General features: G+C 51.0%; 1 protein-coding gene across 1 annotated transcript; it reads right to left on the bottom strand.

Annotated features, from left to right (window-relative positions):
- Positions 1-4,370: 4,370 nt before the first annotated feature.
- vamp2 (vesicle-associated membrane protein 2) lies at positions 4,371-18,428 on the bottom strand. Its single transcript, XM_015340564.2, has 5 exons — positions 18,108-18,428; positions 14,314-14,437; positions 12,936-13,094; positions 11,463-11,514; positions 4,371-10,984 (listed from the first exon to the last, which is right to left on the bottom strand). Coding segments are annotated over exons 1-5 (354 nt in total). The 5' UTR covers positions 18,110-18,428; the 3' UTR covers positions 4,371-10,967.
- Between the last annotated feature and the right edge of the window lie 1,141 nt (positions 18,429-19,569).

Genomic DNA, 19,569 nt, shown 5'->3' with positions numbered 1-19,569 from the left:
CGAAACAACTTGATCCCAGCAACAGCAACGAGACGAGGTTTACAGTCACCCCCAACGTGTGAATACGGTGAAAGGATTTTAGCTGAGGCGCTATATATAATGTAATCATTTTTAATGGTAGTCACTAATGGTCGTACGAACAGCAACTGCATCTTCAAACTTTAATTATTAGTCTGAAAACCTGCTATTAATTATAATGGTTAGTGTAAAAGACTAGGCAAACAACTTAAAACGTGCATATAGCTTGAAATAACGACATGGTTGCTCTTCTGAAAAGGAAAACCACGTTTTTGCATTACTTCATAAAAGTAGTAATGAATATATGGGAAGACTCAAATTAGTCCAAGTATTTTATTCTGTTGCATTTGTTCTAATTTAAGACGCACTGCATACAAACCCCTGAAAGTCGCCAGTTTTTTTTTTACATGCTTTTTCTTGTGCTTGGGCTGGAGCTACCGCAACCCTCGAGCCCTTGGTGGTCCTTGCTCTTCGAGTGAGTACGGTAGGAGAGGAGCTCAGCATGCAGAGTTCCACGTGAGACCTCGGGCCCGTTGGGTGACGTCACCGCTCAATCCCAGCCCACCGGCTGGCGGCACGCGGACGCCGGAGTGCTCTGGTGAACGCAGGCGCACTGGGAGCCGGGCAGGACTGGCCGCGAGGAGCACCTGTGTGGTTGGTCTTCATAACCTCCATGTTCTCATAACTCTCCTGTCTGCTGGTTTGTGTTCCAGCCAAGCACCTAATTACTTTATTGAACCATTAATTAAAACCATATTTTAGGCGTTAGGCCTCTGTGAATTAACTTTTTTATCAGCAGAGAAAAGGAGCTAATTAATGCAACTACTTGCTTAGTGAAGGGTTTAACTGAGCACCAGAAACTTCAGCTGGATTGAAAACAGGCAGATTGCTGGGGTCACCATCACCACTGAAGCCCTAACTCTACAGATCGTCTTCACCTTGAGTGACCTGCGCATTATGCCACTCTGACCTCAAGGAGGCGCCAGAGAAGAGATTTGTTTTACATCTGTTTATTTCAACCAGGGTTCCTGGTTTCAGGATCTCCTACTTACCCTCATTCTGACGTGTGGGATGCAATGCTGCAGACCACAGAGCTGCGTTTTCCCATGTCTGGGAGTGCGAGGACATTCCCGCGTGAGACTGGACATCGCAAACTGGTCTATCAAGAGCGCTTCAGGGACAAGAGAGGGAAGCACAAGTATTCCCATTCCCTGGCTAGCAAGCTGGAGGTCTGTCCTCTACATTCCTCCACAACAGTGAGTCAAGCAGCAGAGTCGTTTCTTGAAGACGGCATCAGGTTTGAAAGTGATAATCAAGGAGGATAAATCAAACGGCTCACTGAAGCCTCAGTGAGATTAAGAACTCTGCTGAAGACACACGGACCCTTCAGGACCAGAATCTAGTCCCACTGCACCGTTAATGGACCTCCTAGTTCACAGCAGTCCCTTCTCACCGGCTTCAGGTGCAAAGAGCTGAGCTTTGGAAGTCAGACCGACGGTGCAGTAAAACCCGGACTGGATCCGACTACTGCCAAACAGGAGTCTGCCCGACAGCCTTATAAAACCGGAAATGGATGGAACTGACGTGCAGGAGGATCCGAATTTACACAAGAGCCGCTGCAGTACAGATTCCACAGGCAGAAACTCTAGCTCAAGCCCCAGTGTGAACACGAATGCCCACAATTAGAGCACGTGTGAGGGTCTCATCTTGGAGACCCTCAAATCTCCAGCTCCGGGCTCCCCCCCCCCGCCCCAATCCAATTTCCCTCCTGCCTTGATGATCTCATTGATTAGCAGGATCAATGCAGTAAACCCTTTGTGGAGGAGTGGACTGCAGGAGGAACAGGCACACATGAGACACACAGACAGGGAGAGAAGCTTGGGGTCAGAGCGCAGGGTCAGCCATCTTTACTGCGCCCCTAGAGCAGCTGGGGTCAAGGGCCTTGCTTAGGGGCCCAACGGAGTAGAATTTCTCTGCCGGCTGTGGGATACGAACCAGCAACCTTCCAGCCACAGGCACAGATCCTGAGCCACAGAGCCACCGCTCTGCCCGTGAAACGGGCACCGTCTGTGTGGAGTTTGCATGTTCTCCCTGTGTTTGAGCTTGTTCCCCCCCGATGTTTCTCTTTCCTCCCGCCTCCTTTCGGTCTGATCTGCCCCCTCCTCGCGGTTTTGTCTGATCACCCCTTGGCAGCAGGTTCGAGCTCAAAGGACGACGCGCAGGAGAATCAAATTCACGTGTGTGTGTGTTGGCATGACAGGCTGGGGTTGGGAGGGAGATCAATAAATTCACTGGCTGTATCTGGGAAAAAAAAACCCAAGTCAGTACCTGAACACGCAGCTACACCGAGCAGGACCTGATCCCAGTAGACTGGAAGCACTGGGTAGGAGGCTTGTTCTTTACTGGGTGCAGTGACGCGCATTTCTACAGCGGGGGGACCTTCCCAGGACAATTCCACTTTATTCAGTGCTTCCCAAATTGTCCGGGCCCTCCACTGTCTACTGCAGGTCATCCGACGCGCCCGTTCCACTAAACTCCGCAGCTGTGGTCCCGCTGGACAGTTAATGGGCCTCCTACTTCACCGCGGTCCTTCTCATCTCGGCAAAGCGCTGGGCCTTGGAAGTCAAGACGGGCAGGGCAGTAAAACCCGGACTGGATCAGACCGCTGCGATGCAAGGAGTCTGGTTGACAGCACTGTGAAAGCCCGGGGCGGATCAGAGGGACGGCCAGGGGGGTTTCAATTTGCGCCAGCACCTGCTGGATGGGTGGACAGACGGACTGATTTCCCTGGGGAGGTGCGGTGCAGGATTCCGTTAAGTAACCGCGCGTTTCTGCTCCGCTCTTTCTCCGGGAAAGCTGCTTTATAGGAAGAGCAGGGCTGTAATGGCACCCGGCTGCCGCTGGAGGCCGCTCTCTAGCTCACGCTCCCTGCGACAGACGGACGCAAGCGCCTCCCGAGGCTGGTCTGCCAGCGCGGAGCCTCACGCTACGCTTGCGGTCTTTTACCTATACGTGCACTTGCACGCCTGCGTCCGATTTCCGCCCTAGAACCGCAGCCTATAAATCGATGTGTAATAATGGGGGTAATGTGTCAATCGGGCACGTCTCTTTCAGATCGGCAGTCTCACCCCTCTCCCCCCGCCCTCCGGCGTAGGTGCGCCTCTGTGCTCTGGCTGAGCTGTAGTGTTATAAGGTGTTACGCAACAAGTTAAATAACATCCTCTCTAATAATGCTGACACAGCTGCCTTACAGAGGGAGACGCACAGACGAAGAGAGAGTTTTTCACTCCTGTTCTCCCATCTTATCTACAGCCATCTGTACCCGATTAGTATTAACACAGGCTGGGACACATATTAACAGAGGTATGCATTAGGCTGCTGCTAATACAAAATAGTATAGATCTGAATCCGGTTTAGAGGCAGTGTTTGACTGCTGATCAAATTGATTGATCAGTGATTGATGGTGACAAGGTCTGCGTGGGTAGGCAGGAGAGCCCATGGGCCAGGAGTGCTGAGCCTGGAAAACCTCCATACCTTAACACTGAGAGACAGGGCAGGGACTCTTGACAGTATCCACAAACAATGCACCTGATACTGCCCCAGAGATCAAGAGCCCTGGGTCTGACAGGACTGAACCCGCCTCAGCCCCAGACACAGAGAGCCCTGAGTGTAACAGCACTGAACCAGCCTCAGCTACAGATACAGAGGATCCCGAGTTGCAGATCCAGCCTCATCTCCAGCTACTGAGAGCTCTGAGCTTCAGCACTGATCCTGTCTCGGTGCCAGACTGAGAACCCCGAGTCCAAAACCCTTAGAGGACAGGCTCAATGACCACAGCCTGGACAAAGAAACCCACAGACAGACCTGGCTGTCCAGAGAGGACAGGCTCAGTGACCACAGCCTGGACACACGAAATGAGCAATACCGAAAGGGGAGCCTGTGCTCCTGTGCTTGAGACAGGAGAGGCGGAGACATAATTCCAACCAAAGGTTCAGTTATGTTGCCGAGAGCTGGACTGGAGCAAAACCCAGCAGGTAAGCTGGGGCCACCAGGCCCAGGACTGGGAACACCTGGAGAGGCCAACAGAGCACTTTGAAATGGAAATGAGAGAGGAGAGAGGGTGAGCGAGAGAGATACCCCGAGCTGGAATTCCCCACAGCAACCCCGAATGTGTTCTGCACAAGCTTCAGCAGCAGGCACTGTATGATGCACACGCTGCACTGGGGTGTTAGTGCGTGCTCAGGTTTGTGCTTGGTGCTGTGTCCTACCTGTAGCAGCTGTGAGAAAATCCCACTGATTTCACTCCGGTGTGATTCTGCTCTATCAGGATCCAAAATCAGGACTCAGGTGCATTTTGGGCTGCTTCAGTCTTTTTTTTAATTGATTTTTATTTTTTATTTCATTTTTCCATTTGTTTTCAAACACACACCATTTTATTTTTGTTGTTACAGATACAGTTTTTTTCTAACTCATAACAATAAACACAGGTCATTTGTATTTATATATATATTTTTAAATCTTTTCTTGATATTAATCATTGTCCGACACGATTCTCATTTATTTGAAATGTCTGTTCATCAAATATCTTTTGTGTTGTTTTGACATTTCTGTATTAAGTTGTTGCTGCGGTTATATTTTGTGTTAAAGATCCAACCCAAAAGGGAAAAGAAAATCTAAAGCTAAAAACATACATTACCCAGAACCCTCTAGCCTGATCCCTCCTTGAAGGCAAGGGATTGTGGGTAATGTAGGCTAATGCCCTTTAAGCCCCAAAAGAAGTAAAAATAAATAACAACAGTTACCAATACAGTCACACCAAAATGGCAATGGTAGCTCCAGTTTTCAAAACAAGATTTTATATTCACAAAATGCGTACAGCCCTCTGTAAAAGACACTACAAGTACCAGAATGCATTGTGGCATAGACATTAAAAGAAGAATATATAATCTCGCGGATAGCCAAATTCACTTGCTGACCGGCTACCAGTGGTCACCCTAAGGGTCCCCGCTGCTAGGGACCTCTGGATTGAAATGATAGACGTTTGCTATTATTTTTAGTCCCAAAGGCTTGCGCTGATCTTTTCTACCAGTGTTGCGTCAATCTTAAACCGGCTTCCTGTTTTTTTTTTACGACCGAAGCTTGTTCGGGGCGAGCGCGGTCGGGCGCTCCTGACCGCTACACCAACGTCATCGTTACGTCATGGGATTCAGCGCAAACCAGGAAATGGTTTCAAGGCCGCAGAGATGGTTCGGGTGCCGGTCAGCAGGCTAAATCTGCGCCATTCCTACGGGCTCACAAGCGACGCCGTTCAATGCGTCCTTGGGGCGAACAAAGCATCTGGACTTCTGCAGGTAAAACTCGTCTCCGCACTTCTATCCAACCACGTGTCCCCCGAAAAGCAATACCTGTATGTTGGAGCATTAAAGCATAAACCCACACCATTGTAAAAATAATAAATAATAATAAAAATAAACAGTCACAGATGAGGAATGCGGATTTCATATCCCTCTGGATCCATTTTCCCAGCCTCCAGTGGTTTCCCTCCAGATCATGGAGCCAAGGAATTTTTCTTCCAGTCAGGGGTAAAAGAACCACATTCGCCAACCTGTTTCTGTCCCTCACACACTGAGACACAAAAATACATCAACTCTGTTTTAGACGTCCCCCCCCCCATCGTCAAGCACACTCAGGACAACCCCTGATCTGTGAGAGGAACCTGCTCGGGTCCTACGTCACCTTAGCCTGAGATGAGAAAGACCCGCGAGGAGCCCCTCTATTTGCCTGTCTGAATTATGCTTTTCCATGTTGATTTTCCTTATTTTTACAGATCTGACTACAGATCTTGGGATTTTTTTTTTTAGATCTCCCCTCCAGACAAGACCGGGGCTCCTCCCAAATACCCACCCCTCCCCTCCCCCCCAACAACACAACATCATACACACAGTTTTTTTGTTTTTTGTGTTTTGCTGAACAGCGACGAAGATTAGGACACGTTTGGTGTTGCTGTTGCCATCAGTAGCATAACGTACACACACACAGGGATCCAGGGTAATAAGGTTTGTGCTATCACTGTCACTACGAGCAGGTGTCCCTCGACTGGATCGCAATTGTTTCATTTACAGGTAATCGGTTTGATATGAGAGTTACGTATGGCCGTTGCAACTTTCATGTTTTTAATTCGAGCAGAATCAAGCTCGCAATTTCAGTTTGGCTTTCTCCGTTTTTTTTTGGAAAGTGCAGCTGCTTCCGGGACAAACTTCCGAGGGCTAACGTGTCACTGCGTCTTCCCGGACGCCTGCGCTGTTTTCCGAAGGGATCGCTCTGGAGCTGGATTGCAAGTAACGCCAATACCCCCTAACCCCCCCTCCGTCTCCACTCCTACCACGTCAGCAACCGGATCAGCCATAGACAGGCAATGTAGTAATTGCTTGTGCGCCCCCTACTGGTATACAAGCACATTACAGCTGGGACAATCCACGCTGTCCGATTTTGGAATGCTTTTATCATCACTCTTTAATAAGGTTGACGCTATCGATCAATCCCTGCGGGTCAATTTAAAACCACAAGACCTTGACACAACTTACTCCTCTGCTGGCGTGAGACCAACCAGCACGCGATCACGTGGCTCTGACGCTCAGAAGGCAGCAGCCCCTGGTTCAGACAGAAGGACGCACGTCAAATATCAGACTGATGGGTACCCTAGGAGTAAGAGCCCAGGTGGGGTAATGGGATTTCAAGAGAAAGCCGAAAGCTTTCACATGGGGCCTTCTGAGTTAGCTCTGCAGTGCAACCGAGAACCTCGACTCCTGTATTAAATCAGAAGCAAATCCCACAGCTAGCAAGTTTGGTTGCATCTGTATCTGTTTGCTTTCTGGAGCAGATGGGATCCGAATGACAGTCCCAGCCAACCTATCAGTCTAGCTGTTTGTTAACTTCCTGTCAGGCTGACACTGGTTAACTCCTCCACACAATGCCCAGACCGGATTGCGCTCACAAGTTTCCGGCTTTCCTTGATCCCACCTCCAGCTATTCCATCCCGATCCCACCTCCAGTCCAACAGGGCCCCCGATTCCGAGTTCTGGAGAGCGGGTTCTCTCCAGCCCCGGCACTCCAAGACCGGAACCGGTTACAAGTGCCGCCACGCGGGCGGTGCCATCGGGCAGGCTGCCCCAGCCCCCCCCAATCTGGCGTCGGCGTCATTCCCGGAATCTCTCCGATCGCAAACCGTTAAAAGCCGCTGTTCGGAAGCTTGGACGCCGCGCGAAGCCCACGACGGGAATCGCAGTCTGCTGCTCCCATCACCCCCCACCCCCACCCGCTCGCTGGCCGGCGTCCCGCCCCGTCGATCTTGAACGGTCTCGCCGCAGCCCCTCCAGAGCGACCCCGCCCCTGCCGAAAACCGCGCTGGCTGAAAGAGGCAGTGAGGCCGCGCCTGACCGCAGGCTCGTCTGTCACTACGCTACAAAAATAAAAATCTAAAAAAACATGCAAGATCTCAGCAATTTAAGTCACAGATAGAAATCCTGAAGTATAGGGGTCCACAGCTTAACGGAAGAACACATATATATATTTCAGACTGAGCACAACGTCTTGGTGGCTGTTGGTAGTGCAGTTAGAGATTTGGTGACAGCCTGCAGCCAAGAGGAACATGCCAATGAGGCGAGGCGAAATGACAGAGTCAGGGAGAGAGCGCGAGAAGGGCAGAGTACAAAACACAGGAGAGGGGAAATGGGAGGAAGAGTAGTCTTCTAAAAAGGGCATCATATGAAGCCTTAGGGGGTAAACAGAGTAGGAGTCCACCCTCCTCCTCTGTGCTCCATCACTAATAATCCAGGACATGTGCTTTATATATGGGCAGGGAGAGTGGGCAGGCACAGAACCCCGCCTCCACTGTTTTTGAGAGTTCTTATTGGCTACTAGCTCTTCCGTTCCCGCCCCCAGCCCCACCTCCTGCGATCCCGGTTGGTTGTCATGGGAACTCCATACCCTTGCCTGCCAAGCTCTGAGGCACTGCAGGCTTCGCACTGCAAACGCGAGAGAGCCAGCGTTGTGGCACGTCCCCCACAGAGAGACATCTGACTGCTGCGCTCTCCTGATACAGAGCCCTGCTGAGCAGGGGAGAGGGATAGAGGAAATGATCTCCTGCCACCAGAAGAAAGATGGAGAGACCGAGGAAAGAAAGGAGAGACAACGCAGAAGGGCCGGCTATAGGACATTTGCGGGTCCCGGGTCACGCCAGCCCGGCGCAGGAAGTCAGTTTTTATTTGGGAGAACCCTCAAGGAAGCTACCAGACATGCCAACAGGCTCCTCACTGCTACGGGCATCCTATACAGTTCCTCCAAAGATATCTTCTTAACAATCCCAAATGGCACTCCAGGGAGTTCTCAATGGATCCTTCGGAGAAATCCTCCCGCAGTGTAAACACTGCGTGTACTTCCTGCCTCTGTCATCACCTATCAAGAACTATGTCTCTCCCCCTCCTCCTCCTCCTCCCAGGAGCCTGCAGTAAATGGAACTCAGGGCCACACTGCCTAGGCACGGGCGAGGATGGCGACGGCAACGTGGAGGACGTGGAGGAAGGATGAACGTGACGGGAATGTCCAGGCCGTACGGAAACAGAAACTGACGGATGTGGGAAGACGAGAACCCGGAAGGGTGAAAGGAGCAAGAAGAGACCATACTCCTCGATGTCACGTCTTTCCCCAGCTCAGCGGCAGCGTACCCGCCCCGCACAACAGCCAACAGGCTACCGGCAAGTCCAAAAATAACGGGCTCCCTGATCGAGCTGTCCGTTCGCCCGCGCACAACAAAAATAATTGGGGATCCTAAAATCTGTTCCTGGGGAGAGAGAGCAGAGGGAGCACTACCACCGCGAGTGAGAACAGCTTCAGGGCTTGTCTGGAACGTACAGGTTCCTTGCCTGGGGCTCAGGAATGGCCAGATCTTCTGTGTTTGTGGCTCTCGGTTAAACCCAGAGGTGCACCATTTCAGTCCTGGTGTGCAGCCGATCCAACTTTGTAATGATCAATAAAAATCAATAAAAATCGATTATTCCATTAAATCCCTCCCCCCCCCAGTGTTTCAGTCCTGATTTTGTGGGTTCAACCTTGTACCTCCTCCAGGCCTTTACCATGCTTTTAGCATGATTTCATTGTGCTTTAGACTTACGGCCGCCCACAGATCTCTCTCGGGCAGATTTATGGGCAACCCCAGGCCTGGAGGACCCTGGGCCTCCTGGTTGTCGTTGCGGCTGGGCTCCACATTACCGCACGGGACTTGAAGTGAGCTCTCTGACACAAGCTAGTCATCTCCCTACAACATCTAGACTAATCGCTGCTCAGTCCTCCAAAGAGGTTTCACTGGCAAGTACAGCTGAACACGCCGTGTACCTCACCCTTAATGCACGAGCAAGGATCCCAGCGTGAGATACGAGAGGGGCTATAGTTATGTCTGCCCTGGACTCCTGGCTGCTTCAGAAAAGTGTCCGTTCCAATCAGTTAGGGGCTCAATGAAGTAACAAGGAGCTAGCTGACCCCCAAAGGTCGCCCTGCGCCCCCTCCCACGAACCAACAGATGAATCCACCGATGCCGTTCGCAGGTGTTGTACAATTAGGCACAGGTGGTGACGAGTATTTATGCCACCTGAGTGAGTCTTGGTGTGTATATATATATATGTTCTTCATCTATAAGGTCACAAGCTGTGGACAGGAATGTTTTAGCTTTCTGAATACATATATAGATACCCCTGTCTGTGGTCGCACAGGACTTTCAATTGGCTCCGTTAAGGGGGCAGGGTTGCGGAGCTCTGCCAACGAGGTCGCCGAGACACGATGGAGTCTCAATTGCCTCTGGCTGTCAAAAAGAGGGGTTCGGATTCCGAACGTGCCCCCCCCCCTCCCCCCACACCCACACACACTTCATTCGTTTGAAGTGGCCCCAGGACATGAAAAGAAGGGGTGGGGGGGGGGGGGGGCTATTTATTTCCGTTTGCTGTTGTAGTGCAGAACGGCGGGGCTCTGGTTCAGATCTCGCTGTGAACAGCCGGTGTTGCCTTTGCAGTGACTGTGAGTTTCCACTCCTTCGCCGTGTGTATATATATATTCTTTTTAAAACATGTTTATACATATATAGACAGCATATCACACCATTATTGAGGAATGTCAGAGAGATAAGAGACAGAAAAATATAAACCACAAAAATCTATTAACAAATACGGAATTCAAATAAAAAAAAAAATCAGCTACATACATTGGTCCTTTTTCTAATGTGGCAGTTTCAAATGAATCAAGAACGAGAGAGAGAAATCTCTTTCCAAAGACTAGTAGGTAGACAGATAGACGCTGTCTGAAACAAGACAGGAAAAGCATGGTAGCTTTCCAAAAGTTCTGGAGAGAGAAAGAGGGACAGAGAGGAGAGAGAAAGACAGATCGCTGGTACATTAACCAAAGCCTCTGCTACCTCAGTTGAAAAGAACAAAAGGCAGTTATTAACGCAATTCCTGTGAACGCAGTACACAGCAGAAGACAGAGAGTGAGGAACATCAGCTTCTCCAACCAGAGGAAGAGAAAACAAGAGATATCCAGACTTAGTAGGCAGTCAACTCTGATGCAAAGAAAAATACACCTCTAGAAACATTATCTAAGAATAAGACTCTACAAAAAACAATATATATATATATTTCATATATAACAATAATCGCTGTGGTCATTACCTTGTTTCTTTTCTGGAAATACGAATAGATAAGAAAAGCGGGGATATTTACAAGGACAGGGGTGCACAGAGACACACGCTGGGCTGGGAGAGCCGAGGAGATTTCGGGGGGCAGTGGGAGGGACGTGGAAGATTCTGGTGGTCGGTCGGGTGGTCAGTCATTCGTTCCTTCGTTTTTTCCGGCGAGTTTTTCTCCAAGACAAGAGATCGCTGATGGGAGCAGTGAACGGGAGCCAGACTAGGTACTGAAGTAGACTGCAGAGAGAAGGGAGTGACGGTTCAATCCAGTTCACGTTTGGTTAGAAATAACCCACTGCTGTCCCTCTCCTCTCACACTCCCCCTGAATTCACCAGCACACACACACACTGTCACACCTGACTGTACTGTAGACACTGCTAGAGCTACTGCTGTCCCTCTCCTCTCACACTCACCCTGAATTCACCAGCACACAAACACACTGTCACACCTGACTGTACTGTAGACACTGCTAGAGCATCTGCTGTCCCTCTCCTCTCTCACTCCCCCTGAATTCACCAGCACACACACACACACTGTCACACCTGACTGTACTGTAGACACTGCTAGACCCACTGCTGTCCCTCTCCTCTCACACTCACTCTGAATTCACCAGCACACACATGGTCACACCTGACTGTACTGTAGACACTGCAAAAGCCACTGCTGTCCCTCTGCTCTCATTGTCACCCTGTACAAGAAACAGTGCACTCTTACCAATGACGATGATGAGGATAATTGCACATATCACCCCGAGAATGATCATCATCTAAGAGAGGGAAAAAAAAACTGGTTGTTCAAAGCCATTCTTTGAAAACTGTTGACACTATTCTGCTAAGATGCACAAATAGTCAAAACCAAAGAAATGCAGAGAAGCTGATCTTAATAATAATAATAATAATAATAATTGCTTACACTTATATAGCGCTTTTCTGGACACTCCACTCAAAGCGCTTTACAGGTAATGGGGTCTCCCCTCCACCACCACCAATGTGCAGCATCCACCTGGATGATGCGACGGCAGCCATAGTGCGCCAGAACGCTCACCACACATCAGCTATTAGTGGGGAGGAGAGCAGAGAGTAATGAAGCCAATTCATAGATGGGGATTATTAGGAGGCCATGATTGGTTAAGGCCAATGGGAAATTTGGCCAGGACGCCGGGGTTACACCCCTACTCTTTTCGAGAAACGCCCTGGGATTTTTAACGACCACAGAGAGTCAGGACCTCGGTTTTACGTCTCATCCGAAGGACGGCACCTTTTTACAGTATAGTGTCCCCATCACTATACTGGGGCATTAGGACCCACGTGGACCACAGGGTGAGCGCCCCCTGCTGGCCCCACTAACACCTCTTCCAGCAGCAACCTTCTGGAGCTAGACAGCTGGGATAAGCCAGGCCACAGCTACCTTGCCTCCTGGTAACAAGACATACAGTGTGACTGCTGCTTCAGTAACCTCTGCTCTAGGGCAGAGACGAGGGCTCAGCTGATCTCTAGCGCGAGTGGTTTTGTGACATTCAGCACCCTGCTTGCTGCTTTGCGCGACCACATTTCTGGCAGGACTTTAGTTTAGGGGGGTCATAACTGACACCAGCCATAATACCCTGCACCTCACGACTGGAAGCCCACAGAAGCTCAGCAGGTGTGAGCCTGGTCATTACCTGGATGGGAGACTTCTGGGAAAGCTAAGGCTGCTGCTGGAAGAGGTGTTAGTGGGGCGAGCAGGGGGCGCTCACCCTGTGGTCTGTGTGGGTCCTAATGCCAAAGTATAGTGACGGGGACCCTCTATTGTAAAAAGGCGCCGTCCTTCACATGAGACATAAAACCGAGGTCCTGACTCTGTGTGGTCATTAGATATCTCAGGGTGTTTCTCGAATCTGGTAGGGGTGTTAACCCAAGTGTCTTGGCCACATTTCCCCCTGATCTTTATCAGTCATGGCCTCCTAATAATCCCCCTCTCTGAACTGGCTTCATCACTCTGTTCTCCTCCCCACTGAGAGCTGGTGTGTGGGGAGAGTACTGGTGCATCATCCAGGTGGGACTGCACACTGGTGGTGGTGGAAGGGATCCCTATGACCTGTAAAGCGCTTTGAGTGGAGTGTCCAGAAAAGCGCTATATATATATGTATAAGTGTAAGGCTTTATTATTATTATATCAGCTATCACCTGCCACAGTGGCTCCCCTCACCTTCAGGTTCTTCCACCAGTACTTGCGCTTCAGCTTGGCAGCGCTGGTCTCGAACTGCGAGGCCCCGGCCTGCAGCGCGTCGGCCCGGTCATCCAGCTCCGACAGCTTCTGGTCGCGCTCCAGGACCTTGTCCACGTTCACGCGCATGATGTCCACCACCTGCGGGGACAGCCGGAGAGGCAGAGCGCCGCTGGTGATGCAGCCGCCGACTCAAGAAGGCAGGACACATACGAGAGGCCATTCGGCACTTCCGGACAGTTTTTGTGGTCTGTAGCTAATTGATCAGAGGACCATTTCCAGCTGTCTCTTGTAGGACACCAGGGTCTCATTGTGGCTGAGCAGATTGTTTACTGCTCCTGCCACCCTTTGTGACTCTTGCTCACTTAGATTAAAATGAAGTTGCACATAGTCAGTGTACTGGACTCCAGAGTGACTGTGAGAGTCTAGAGCCCTGTGACTGGGCTGTGTCAGTGTACTGGACTCCACAGGGACTGTGAGAGTCTAGAGCCCTGTGACTGGGCTGTGTCAGTGTGCTGGACTCCACAGGGACTGTGAGAGTCTAGAGCCCTGTGACTGGGCTGTGTCAGTGTACTGGACTCCACAGGGACTGTGAGAGTCTAGAGCCCTGTGACTGGGCTGTGTCAGTGTGCTGGACTCCACAGGGACTGTGAGAGTCTAGAGCCCTGTGACTGGGCTGTGTCAGTGTACTGGACTCCACAGGGACTGTGAGAGTCTAGAGCCCTGTGACTGGGCTGTGTCAGTGTACTGGACTCCACAGGGACTGTGAGAGTCTAGAGCCCTGTGACTGGGCTGTGTCAGTGTGCTGGACTCCACAGGGACTGTGAGAGTCTAGAGCCCTGTGACTGGGCTGTGTCAGTGTGCTGGACTCCACAGGGACTGTGAGAGTCTAGAGCCCTGTGACTGGGCTGTGTCAGTGTACTGGACTCCACAGGGACTGTGAGAGTCTAGAGCCCTGTGACTGGGCTGTGTCAGTGTGCTGGACTCCACAGGGACTGTGAGAGTCTAGAGCCCTGTGACTGGGCTGTGTCAGTGTACTGGACTCCACAGGAAGTGGCAAATCTCTCAGTACAGGATCTACTGCTGTCACCCTTCCCACTCGAGACAATTCCTGTGTCGGTCTATTAGTGCATCTGAGCACTCCGCACATCTGACTGGGTCTAAACTCTCTGTATCAGTGCATGGCTCAGAGCTTCAGTCTGTCTGTTGGTGTCTGCGAATCCCCATACATCTGCGGGTGTTTCAGCACGTGAGATCCGCCAGCGCGTTCGTGAAGGACCGTCAAAGCAAGGAGAGCCAAGTCAGTCTGTCGGGGGGCGAGTCTGTCACGGCCAGCCCATGCGCTCGTCTGCCCGCTCACCTCGTCCACCTGGGCCTGCGTCTGCTGCAGGCGTCGGTTGCTGGTGAGGTTGGGGGGCTGCTGGGGGGCAGGTGGAGCTCCCCCTTCTCCAGGTGCAGCAGCTGGGGCGGCAGCCGGGGCAGACCTGTCAATCAAACAGTCAAAACAGGGGTTATCACACATTCGCGCAGGACACAGCAGAGCCACACCACAGCCTGCCAACCAGTTAGAACAGACGTTCTCATGGAAGCAGAATGCCAGCCCAGTCAAAGCACAAACTGATCATCATCATCTCAGGGAGCGGCAACCAGGAGAAGCCACTACTCCCATTCTAGCAGTGGGCCTCTTTGTCAATTGGAAAAATGAAGTAGAGTCAGCAACATTCATGACTTTCAACTAAGCCTGAAATCGGTCAAGCTTTTGGATACCTGTGAACACTCTAAAAACATGTTTGTAAATGTCCTTTGGATTCTTGTTCTCTTCTTTAAAGCATAAAATGATGGCAGGAATTTGGCTTTTCCACTGGAAGTATGGACCTACAATAACCAAACCCTATATAAATCTAGTCTAGAGCCCTGTGACTGGGCTGTGTCAGTGTGCTGGACTCCACAGGGACTGTGAGAGTCTAGAGCCCTGTGACTGGGCTGTGTCAGTGTGCTGGACTCCACAGGGACTGTGAGAGTCTAGAGCCCTGTGACTGGGCTGCGCCAGTGTGCCGGACTCCACAGGGACTGTGAGAGTCTAGAGCCCTGTGACTGGGCTGTGTCAGTGTGCTGGACTCCACAGGGACTGTAAGAGTCTAGAGCCCTGTGACTGGGCTGTGTCAGTGTGCTGGACTCCACAGGGACCGTGAGAGTCTAGAGCCCTGTGACTGGGCTGTGTCAGTGTGCTGGACTCCACAGGGACTGTGAGAGTCTATCCCTGTGACTGGGCTGTGTCAGTGTACTGGACTCCACAGGGACTGTGAGAGTCTAGAGCCCTGTGACTGGGCTGTGTCAGTGTACTGGACTCCACAGGGACTGTAAGAGTCTAGAGCCCTGTGACTGGGCTGTGTCAGTGTGCTGGACTCCACAGGGACTGTGAGAGTCTAGAGCCCTGTGACTGGGCTGTGTCAGTGTACTGGACTCCACAGGGACTGTAAGAGTCTAGAGCCCTGTGACTGGGCTGTGTCAGTGTACTGGACTCCACAGGGACTATAAGAGTCTATCCCTGTGACTGTGACTACCAATAAAACATCAGACAACTGGCTGTGTGATTAATATGGTAAACATGAGCCTTCTGGCGCAAGACCCGCCATGACACAGTCCAGCCAGCCGGGGGAGACAGAATTCCGAATAAAGGTCACCTCTAAGTGGTGTCACGTTAATCCCACAGTGCAGAGTGCTGTGTAAAATCCACACTAAACCTCTTCTTTGGTGTGTTGCTCAAAAGCCAGATGCTGCTCATACGGAAATCCCCAAGTGAAATAGCCATGGGTTACTGTCACAGGACCTATACCACTGGACTTCTGATAAAATTGTGTTCATTCCTCTGCTTTCATTTGATTCCAGATCTACCACTATTCGCGTCTCGAGCTATTTTTAGACGGCAAATCCGTCCTCTTCCAAGAAATAAAAACACAACACCCCCCCTCCCCTCCTCCCCGCGCTGCTCAAGGGGTTTGACGCCACAGCCATCTTGGAAGAGCGGAGCCTGGCCCTGCCAACACGCGCCGCGCACGGGCGCGCACTCCCGCCCGCCGGCGAGAGGCGAGAGGCGAGCTGCGCTCTCGTGCCCTACGCAGGAACGCGTCACGTCAGAGACGGATCCCCAGAACGAGAGGTTTGCTTTTATACAGAAGTACACGCCGCAACCTCACCGCGAAAACAAAACCAAAAAAATGCGGTGCGGCATTTCAGGTGTGTATTGCAGGTACATATCGGCGATCTTCTCGCCCAAGTGTATTCGAGACAGGGCACCCTTGATATTTTGAGAGATATGGATGGACACATGTAAACAAAGGCACAGAGAACATACCAGGCAAGAGCAACCTGTCTTTGCTGTGATTGCATGCAGATTAGTGGCGTGTAAGTGACGGACAGAGAGCTACAACGCAAGAAGAGGCGAGAGGCAGGAGGCAGGGGACAGGACGCGGAGATGGGGGGATCTGCGCACACTCACACCCCGGGGCCTGAGAATGACAAGTTAGCTCTTTCCGCCCGCCCACCCGGCGCGACCCCCCCCGTGTACTCCTCGGGTGTCCGGTTTTAAAAAGACAACACCTCATCTTCTCGGGGCGGCGCGGATACACCCGAGTGCGTCGTGGGCTGGATGGTGGAGCCCTACCTCTCCGTTAAACCGGAGAGAGGGTGAGAGAGACGGGGGGGGCGAGGAGGAGGAGGAGGAGGGGGGTAGCTCATTCGAGAAGCGTGATTCATCAAAAAAAAAAACCTGCACGCTCAATCACATTACAATCACATTCACGAAGCGCTGAATACAAAAATACCCCCTCTTTAAAAAAAAAATATATCGTTAAATTTCCATAATCACGCCCGATCCCTGCGGCTCCACGCTCGTTTTGGATCGGTGAAGCTCACAGAACCGACTCCGGCCGCCGGTCCGCTCTCTGCTCCCGATCCGTCACCTGAGGCGGCGGACGACCGACACGAGCCCCCGGTCGCCAGCGCTATAAATGACAGCGTTCTGCCCGTCATCATCATCACCATCATCGTCATCACCATCACCCTCATCCTCCATATTTCTGACATCTTATATAAATTGTGCTCCTCTGAAACAGTCATGTTTGCTCCCTTTCAAAAACAAATATCAGAGTGGACGCCTAAGCAACCAGATCCCTTATTACAACGACGGGCAGCGGAAAACCTGTCAGGTCGAGTCTTCTGTCCATCTTTCCGAGCTACATTACAGTGTAGCTGTGGGCGAACACATCGCAGTCAGGAGCACCGGGCTGCATCCAAACCAGACTGCTTTTCCTTCCCCTGTCGCGATCAACCTGTCGAGACCGGGGGTGATATCGCCATCCCGAAATCCCAGCAGCCGGCCCTGATCGGCCGGGAAACACGGAGTCCTTCCTCGGTGGGGATGCGGTCCACTGGCGCCCGGACCGTCCAGAACCGCACACCCAGCCCCCTCTCCGTCCTCCCGTGACAGCCCTACACAAGCCCACGAACGGGCGCCGCGATTACCCCGGGATATCGCCCCCATGTAAGACAGGGAACCACAGCGCTGTCGGCACAAACGCCATCAACGTCTTGACCCAAAACCGCGACCCCCGCTCGCTTCTCGCAAACCAGCGCAGGGAGTCGTCTAAGCCGCTTGTTTTGCGACTCAAAACGCCGAAGAAAATCGGCTAGAAACCCGACACAAATGGTTTACATCCAACCCACGTGAGATGGCGAGAGAGGCTTGTGTTGTTCGCCGAAAGGAAAGCGTATTTCTAAGAGATGATTAGGGGGGAAAACAAAATTAAAAGTGACAATAATTACAAACATTTCTCGGCTCCTGTACAACACAACGCGAAGGGCTGGTTCTGTCCGGAGTGACACAGTACTGCGTTTAAACAAGACGCTTCATTATTTCTCTCTGTCCTCTCATACGGTGGTGAAATAAAAGGACACTCGGAAAATATCCACTCTGCCGCCCCGTTATCTGACCCTTTCTGGCAATTCGGAGAGAGGGCAGGGGTAGGGCAGCCTGGGGTGTATTCATTGCATCTCGCCCGCCTGTGAAAATCCTCATTTAGCAGACAATTAAATACAAATATATATATATATTATACCTAACGCCTACATGCAAAACCAATTATTCGTACTCACATCTCGTTTGTGGTCTGTTAAGTATATGCTTCTGGCGTTCTAGATTATTTTTCTTGTGAATAGGTGTCAATATATTTTTTTTAAATATTCTGTTCAGATTTTGTCGATGTTTGTATTTTATGTTCCCCCGCTGCGGTCGCTGATGTGTCCCTTTATATTGTAGGCGGTGGTCCTGTCCCCGTCTTCGGTCTTATTTATTCAGTTTCTACCGTGCAAATCGATGGGAGAGGATGGCTGCCTCGCGCGCGGATGGGTCCAGGCGCTCGAGCTGTAGGGATATTGGGAAAAAAAAAAACACAGGCGCTGGGCTCTGAGAACAAAGATGGCCTGTTGACGTCATCCGTCATCCGGGGCAGCTCCGGGGAGCTGGAGAGATGGAGGGGGCGGGGGGTTGGAATCGCATAACCTGTAGGCAATATACTGGGAATCGTGCTATATTGACGGGAAAAAATAAACTTTTAAAATATCTACTGAACTAGCGCTTCTTCTTTTTATTCTCCAGAACACGAACTAACAGTGTACTAGCAGTCTGGGTGAATTTTCAATAGGTCAAGTTCATAAAGGGGTGTTTTTTCTTTTTTTTTTTAGTTGTGTCTGTCATTAATGTCAGCTTTTTCAGGGGACAAACCGTCTATCCTGGGGTGCGTTTTTCTGTTTCCTCACGAAACAGTCGAACAGCGGCGTTGTTTTTGTTAAAACGCTTAATTGTCGGAAAGTTTTTAAAAATCTTTTCCTGTTGTTGTAGTCCTGCATTCCCTGCACACTGTTAAGAGTCGCCCCACCCCGCCTCCCCCCCGCACACTCGCACAAAGCCCCGGCTCTCATTACACGGCTTAGTCCTAATGTTTACATGTTATAGTTTTTTTTTCCCCCTGAATGTTTTCCTGTCAGCTTTTCAAATAGATGACGAGGATGAGGGAAGATGGCGCTGTAACATAACGGCCATACATATACATGGCGCTGTATTTTGCAAAAAGTCTCATTTTCGTGAATTGTTTGGAAAAAAGACGAAGGGGCGTCCTGTATTTTAAACGCAGGAGTGTTACCGGGGAAGGGAGGGTGTATTTACGCCTCAGAGAAACGATGTCGAGAGAGGAGAAAGACGGGAAAGAGAGCCAGGGTACCGTGGGAGGCACAACAAAATGGCGGCGCAGTGACTTGGCTCTCTGGCTTCTGGACCTGTCGGCAGCGCCAGAAAGATGCCGCCCAACTTTTAACTCGTAGCGTGGCCTTCTTTTTTGAACAAACAAACAAATAAATAAAATCCATCTCCCGCGTCTCAAATTCTAGAACGTTTCAGCGCGTCACGAAGGCTGAGCGATGAATTCAAATCGTCCGAAGCGGGGTGTGTTGCTTTGTGAAAATAAAATCTGAACAGGTACAAAACAAAAAATTGACCTTTCCGTGACAGCCCTCTCCCCGCCCCTACACTCCACCCTTCCCCCCCCCCAAAACATTGCTT

Source organism: Lepisosteus oculatus, chromosome 3, assembly GCF_040954835.1.
Source record: "Lepisosteus oculatus isolate fLepOcu1 chromosome 3, fLepOcu1.hap2, whole genome shotgun sequence".
In the NCBI taxonomy this organism is placed as follows: Eukaryota; Metazoa; Chordata; class Actinopteri; order Semionotiformes; family Lepisosteidae; genus Lepisosteus; species Lepisosteus oculatus.
Note: the sequence above shows the minus strand (reverse complement) of the source record. Positions and strands in the feature narration are given on the sequence as shown.

Excerpts from the sequence above, each read along its gene's own strand:
- vamp2 (XM_015340564.2), bottom strand. Across the intron at positions 13,095-14,313 it reads CGCAGGCCCAGGTGGACGAG|GTGGTGGACATCATGCGCGT; the intron begins GTGAGCGGGCAG and ends CTGTCCCCGCAG. Across the intron at positions 11,515-12,935 it reads ACTGGTGGAAGAACCTGAAG|ATGATGATCATTCTCGGGGT; the intron begins GTGAGGGGAGCC and ends TCCCTCTCTTAG.